Source organism: Tupaia chinensis, unplaced genomic scaffold (genome assembly GCF_000334495.1).
Source record: "Tupaia chinensis unplaced genomic scaffold, TupChi_1.0 Scaffold000625_1, whole genome shotgun sequence".
In the NCBI taxonomy this organism is placed as follows: Eukaryota; Metazoa; Chordata; class Mammalia; order Scandentia; family Tupaiidae; genus Tupaia; species Tupaia belangeri.
Window position 1 is genome coordinate 429,547 of NW_006160145.1, and position 6,728 is coordinate 436,274.

Here is a 6,728-nt window from a genome sequence, read left to right on the forward strand (position 1 = left end):
TTTTTGCTATAGGGCACGTGCACTCACCAGAAAGAGAGAGACAGAAAGTGAGAAATCACCCCCCAGGAGGGATGGGCCGCAATCCCTTCTCCTCCATTCTCCTCTCAGGATCTTGGGCACGCACACACACGCACCCGGCGTGAGTTTAAGCCACCAGTTCTGGAACTCAAACCATGGTCAACTACATGGGAGTTCAGCAATATAGCCATTATGCTAACTCCTGGTCCCCACAGTAGCCATTCTTAGAAGTCCTCTGTTATATACCCAAAGGTAGTAGAAACCCAACCGTTGTATATAGTTAGTAGGTGAACATTTGTCTGTCATCTCTCATCTTTGTATTCTAAGTCAGGTATTGTATCCAATGTCTCTTTCTACATTATTTTTTTCTGTGAAACTTGAATATTACATTGGAACAAATTACTTTTAAAACTGTTAGACATCTCATGTTTTATATATTTGTGACTCATATGCCCTCCAACTGGTTCTTCTTTGCTTTTAGTTTTCTTAAAAAGCTAAGCTTGTTGTTAATTTTGATGATGACAGTATTTTTTGAAATCATGACCAGATTCGACGTCAAGCAATTAAAGAGCTGCCTCAGTTTGCCACTGGAGAAAATCTTCCCCGAGTAGCAGATATACTGACCCAACTTTTGCAGACAGGTAAGAAATTTTACTATTACTTTTTTTTTTTTAATCTAAATACAAGCTCTAGGGACCAGCAGTTGTCATAATGGCTGTCGCTGGACTCCCATGTAGTCGACCGTGGTTCAAGTTCTGGACCTGGTGGCTTAAACTCACCCCAGGCGTGTGTGTGTGTGTGTGCCCAAGATCCTGAGAAAAGAATGGAGAAGAAGGGATTGCATCGTGGCCATCCCTTCTAGGGGGTGATTTCTTGCTTTCTGTCACTCTGTCTCTGTCTTTCTGGTGAGTACACATACTCTATAGCAAAAACCTCTCCAAAAAAATTAAAATACATAAATAAATAAATACAGGTTCTCTCTGAAATAGTGAGTCGTGTGTGTGTGTGTGTGTTTTGGAGAGGGTTAATTTGAAAAGTCCCAGGACCTCCGATAAAGATTAAACAAAGATGAACAGTTTCTGATTATGTAATTTCTAGTGGTTTTTGTTTGCTTAAGTTTTTGTGGGTTTTTTTTGTTTTGGAGAGGTTTTCGCTATAGGGCGCGTGTGCTCGCCAGACAGAGACATAGAGACAGAAAGCGAGAAATCACCCCCCAGGAAGGATGGCCACGCTGCAATCCCTTCTCCTCCATTCTCCTCTTGGTGTATGGGCACGTGCCCAGTGTGAGTTTAAGCCACCGGGTCCGGGACGCAAACCGCGGTCGACTACGTGGGAGTCCAGTGACATAGCCATTATGCTAACTGCTGGTCCCTGTTTTCTTAAGATTTTTGATATAGGGCATGTGCACTTGCTGGAAAGAGTAAGAGAGAGACAGTGAGAGGGAAAGTGAGAAAGCACACCCTGGAAGGGGTAGCCATACTAATCCCTTCTCTTCCATTCTCCTTTTGGGATTTTGGACATGCATGCACATGCACTCAGCTTGAGTTTCAAGCTATTGGGTACAGGACTTAAACTGTGGTCAGCCAAGTGGTAGTCCAGTGCCTTAACCACTACTCCACCTGCTGGCCTCATGTTTTGTTTTTAATTATGTTTGTGAAAGCATAATGTCTCAGTTCTTTTAGGGGAATTGTAATGCATGATAATTTTGTTTGTTTGTTTGAGAGGTTTTTGCCTTAGGACACGTGTGCTCACTGGAGAAAGAGAGAGACAGACACAGTGAAAGGGAAAGTGAGAAATCAGACTCGAGAGGGGATGGCCACACTGCAATTCCTTCTCCTCCTTGGATCTTGGGCATACACGTGCATGTGCCCAGTGTGATTTTCAAGCCACTGGGTCCAGGACTTGAACCGCAGTTGGCCATGTGGGAATCCAGTGACTTAACCACTGCACCATCTACTGGCCCCAAGTGCATCATAATTTTTTCCTTCAATTTGCTATAGTTTCATAATCTTATTATTTATTTAAAGTTTTGCCATTGAGTGTGTGTGCTGGCCATAGAGAGACAGAGGGAGAAATCACCCCCTACCACCTCCACCCCCACCCCCCTAGCAAGGCTGGCCATGACTTAATTCCTTCCCTGTTCTTCTGGGATTTTGGGCACACACACACATGCCTGGTGTGATTTTCAAGCCACTAGGTCCAGGACTCAAACTGTGTTCAGCCATGTAGGAATCTAGTGCTTTAACCAGCATGCCTCCACTTGACCTCGTAATTGTACTGCCTTTTTTTAAAGAGATTTTTTGCTATAGGGCACAAGCACTCATTGGAGAGACAAAGAAAGGGAGAGACAAAAAGTGAGAAATTGTCCCCTGAGAGATGGCCATGCCTCAATCCTTTCTATTCTGTTCATTTTGCAGGATCTTGGGCATGCACACATATACACCCAGTGTGAGTTTTAAGCCACCGGCTCCAGGACTTGAACTATGGTAGACAGTTCAGGATGTAGGAGTCCAGCAGCATAACCATTACACCATCTGCTGGTCCTCATAATTGTGCTTTCTTAACATAAGAATTTTAGGCGTGGCTGATCAGGTTCTCTACCTTCAAGGAAGATATATCTTTTTGGTACATGGGAGAATTGCTTAGTTCTAGTCCTCCTGCCAATGTACTCTGAGAAACTGTGTTGAATCATAAGTTCAAAAATATAGCAGGTGATTTTTTTTTTATTTAATTTATTTTCATTGTGCCACTTTTTCTCTTTCTAGATGATTCTGCAGAATTTAACTTAGTGAACAATGCCCTGTTGAGTATATTTAAAATGGATGCAAAAGGTAAGGCCATTTCTTACTCTGAATTGTGTTTGATGTCTTAAAAACCTTAAAAACCTGGCATGATGGTTAAGGTGCTGGACTCCCACATGGGAAACCGTGGTTTGAGTCCTGTACCTGGTGGCTTACTTTTTCACTTTCTCTCTCTCTCTCATTCTCTCTCTCTCTCTATCTCTATCTCTCTGTCTGTGATAAGCATGCATGCCCTGTAACTAATTAAATATAATAATGATAACTAAAATTAAGTTAATAATTCTAAAAACAAAACAAGGATCTTGGCAGTATGCATGAAGGATAAAATTCGGGGATCACCCAGAGATCTTATCTCATAAAAATTCCAGGTGTTCTGGAAAAAGTCTCCAGATGATTTGATGAGGAAAAACTAGTAAAAATAATTATAAAATTGAATCAACCTTTTCTGTTAAAAGTCCCTTTGCCATTTTAAGACTCTTTTTTTAACTACCTGCGCCTTATTATTAATAAACGCTATCATAAGAAAGGAAAGTCATGTTTAACTATCTGGGAAAAGCATTTGTGTGCTCTTACGGTTTGGTTTATTATGAAACTTAGAAATTTCAAATTTACTTCAACCATTATTGCTGGTGTTTAGGACTTTTATTTCCTTCGAGAAGAAATACCATGGGGACTGGACCAGCAGGTAGCATAACGGTTATGTCACTGGACTCCCACATAGTTGACTGTGGTTCAAGTCCCAGACACGGTGGCTTAAATCTCATGCCAGGTGCACGTGCGTGTGTCTGCATGACCAAGATCCCAAGAGGAGAATGGAGAAGCAACTGTGGCGTGGCCACCCCCCTAGGGGGTGGGGTGGTGATTTTTCTCTCTCTTTCCAACAAGTGCATGTGCCCTGTAGCAAACAAATCTTTCTAAAAATATAAATAAGTAAATAAATAAAAATACTGTGGGGCCAACTGCAGATCAAATCCTGGACCTGATATCCTAAAAGACATACCGGACATGTGTCCGCCCATAAACCCTGAAAGAAGAAATGGAGACAGGATTCAATATGGTGGGAGGGCTGTTTTCGCTGTTTCTTTCTGGTAGGGGCGCATGTGTCCTCCTGCAAATTTTATTTTTTTTTTAAAGAGAGAACATATACTATAACCTGAGTTCATTTGAAAAAGTTCACTACACTATAGAACTGACTTGCTATGGACAACCATTATTGCTCTGCAGGGACTTTGGGTGGCTTGTTCAGCCAGATACTTCAAGGCGAGGACATTGTTAGAGAACGAGCGATTAAATTCCTTTCTGCGAAGCTGAGGACTTTGCCAGATGAAGTCTTAACGAAGGAAGTAGAGGAGCTTATACTAACTGAGTCCAAAAAGGTAAGCTTTGGTCATCATTACTAGAATACCCTAAGACAAACAAACATATTTGAAATTGACAGTGTTCATAAATTCCATATGTGGTTTGTCTATGAAATGATCTATCTCATTTGCTTCACCCTAGAACATTTCCAGGTTTCTCTTATACTGTATTTTGTATTGGGTCACTTGTAATGATGAATCAGTGTGCTGATTAAAGGGATATGATCACATTTAAATTGTTTTTTTTTTTTCTTTTTTTTTTTATTATTATTTTTTTTCCAATTTATTTGCATTCATTCACTGTACATCATTACAGCATACAAAATGAGATCTTCCATCCAGAGTACACTGTATATTGTCTCAATCAAGCACATCAACAAACATGTTATTATTAGCAAATGATCTTCCATTTCTTGTTTTCTGTATGTTTTGCTTTTTCTCCCCCATCCTTGGTTCCCTCTCTCTTACCCTCTGCCACCTCCTGTTCTCCTCCCACACTGTCTCTGTTATCTATTTCTATACCATTTTCCCCCCAACATTTTATTGAATCACCAAAGACCCTCATCAATCCAAATACCCTCCTAGCAAACACATGTGACACACACATTTCCATGAGCACAAGTCTAACTTTACGCATCCTATAAATTAGCACCTAACTGGGGCTACATATCCTACTGCAGTCATTGAATAGATACATTTTGTTTTCCTGAAACTTTTTTTTGTAACTCAATTTGCATTCCTTCCCTAGGCATCATCACAGCACACAAAATGCGATCTCCCATCCAGTACACACTGCATAGTGACTCAATCATGCACATTACAAAAAAAATAAATTTCCAATTCTAGTTGCTAGAATTATTTCCACCCCTCTTTCTGACCCTCTGTCCCTTCCCACCCTCCTCTCACACCACCTCTAGTGTCCAAAATTGTCCTCCATTCCCTTCCCACCCACATTGCATTGATCACACAATTTCCTACATAACCTGACTACTTTCAAAGGTGAGTTCCCTCGTTACTACTAAGAAAACCAGTTTTAACTTAAATCAAAGAACCGCCAAGGAACTTTGCTTAAAGCCCGGAAACAGGTTAGGATTCTGTTCAAATGGTAGGTGCATGAACCTATCAGTCTCATATACTTTTATCTTCTGTTCTGGTTCAATTTTCCTGATTAAATTCTGGGATATAGTATTCAACTCCAGACTTGTCCCTATGATTAAGTTAGCTACTTTCTCAGTTTTTGGACTCTTATTTCCATGTATCTGCGTTTAGTTTTCCTGATACAGCACATCCTTGAGAACTTCTTGGAGGTCTGGTCTGGTGCTGGTAAATTCTTTCAGGTTTTGTTTATCTGAGAATGTTCTTGTCTTTTCTTCCCACCTGAAAGATAATCTTGCCGGATACAGTATTCTTGGCTGAAACTGCTTCTCTCTTAACACTTGGAATATATTTTCCCATTCTCTCCTCGCTTTTATTGTTTCTGATGAGAGATCTGCTGTTAGCCTGATGGGATGTCCTTTGTAGGTAACTTGATGTTTTTCTCTTGCTAATCTTAGTATCTTGTCTTTGTCTGCAGTTTTGGTCAACCTGGCTATAATGTGTCTTGGAGAAGATCTTCTAGGGTTGATTCTATTTGGGGTCCGTTGTATTTCCTGGGACTGGATCTTTGAATGCCTCTCTAGGTTTGGAAAGTTTTCTTGCAGGATTTCCTGGAATAGATTATCAATGCCCTTATGGGTTTCCTCACCTTCTGGAATGCCAATTATCCGGATATTTGGACGTTTGATGGTATCCAGTACTTCTCGCATATTATTCTCAAATTTTTGTGCCATTTTCTCAGCCTTCATGGTGGATTTTTCTAGGCCAGCCATTTTCTCCTCTACATCTGAGATTCTATTTTCTGAATGATCTAGTCTGCTTTTAATGCTTTCCAGGGAGATTTTGACTTCTTGTATTATAGACTTCATCTCTAGCAGTTCGGTTTGAGTCTTTTGTAAAGTGTGTAATTCCACTTTTAGATCTTGCAGGAATTTCCTCATCTCTTGGAACTCGTCAATCTCTTTCTCCTTTCTCTTTAGTAGTTCATTATCTCTCTTCTCTTCCATCTCTGTTAGCTTAGACATTATGAATGATCTGAATTCCTTATCAGACATTTCCATGATTTTCACCGAACTGCTTGTGGATGAAGAGTTACTCTTTTCCCTAGGAGGAGAGGTATTTTCTTGTTTTCCCATGTTTCTCGTGATCCGGCGGTGATTTCTTGTCATCTGATGAATGTTGTGTTTTCTTTCAAATTCTGGAGGTTCAGCCTTAATGTTAAGGAGCAAGCAGACAGAGGTGATCCAGAATCTCTTTGCTGTTCTATTGTGCTTGCTGGTGCAGCAGATTCAGAAGATAGTGGGGAATATTTCAACCCTATTAGTATTTGAATGTTTAGCTACAGTGATCTTAGATCTGTCTAAAAACACACTGAAAGGATATTGGAGAGTGAAGAGACAAGAAAAAAGAAAACGAGACAGAGAAAAACAACAAAAAAAGAAAAAAAAATCAAAAA

At 40.3% G+C, this 6,728-nt stretch overlaps 1 protein-coding gene across 1 annotated transcript in view; it reads left to right on the forward strand.

The window, feature by feature from the left end:
- API5 (apoptosis inhibitor 5) overlaps positions 1-6,728 on the forward strand; it is a gene marked incomplete in the record, with an annotated part of 38,150 nt that overhangs the window by 7,619 nt on the left and 23,803 nt on the right. Inside the window, 3 exon segments of the mRNA XM_014591843.2 lie at positions 566-659; positions 2,784-2,849; positions 4,044-4,195. Of these exon segments, the coding sequence (XP_014447329.1) occupies positions 566-659; positions 2,784-2,849; positions 4,044-4,195 (312 nt within the window).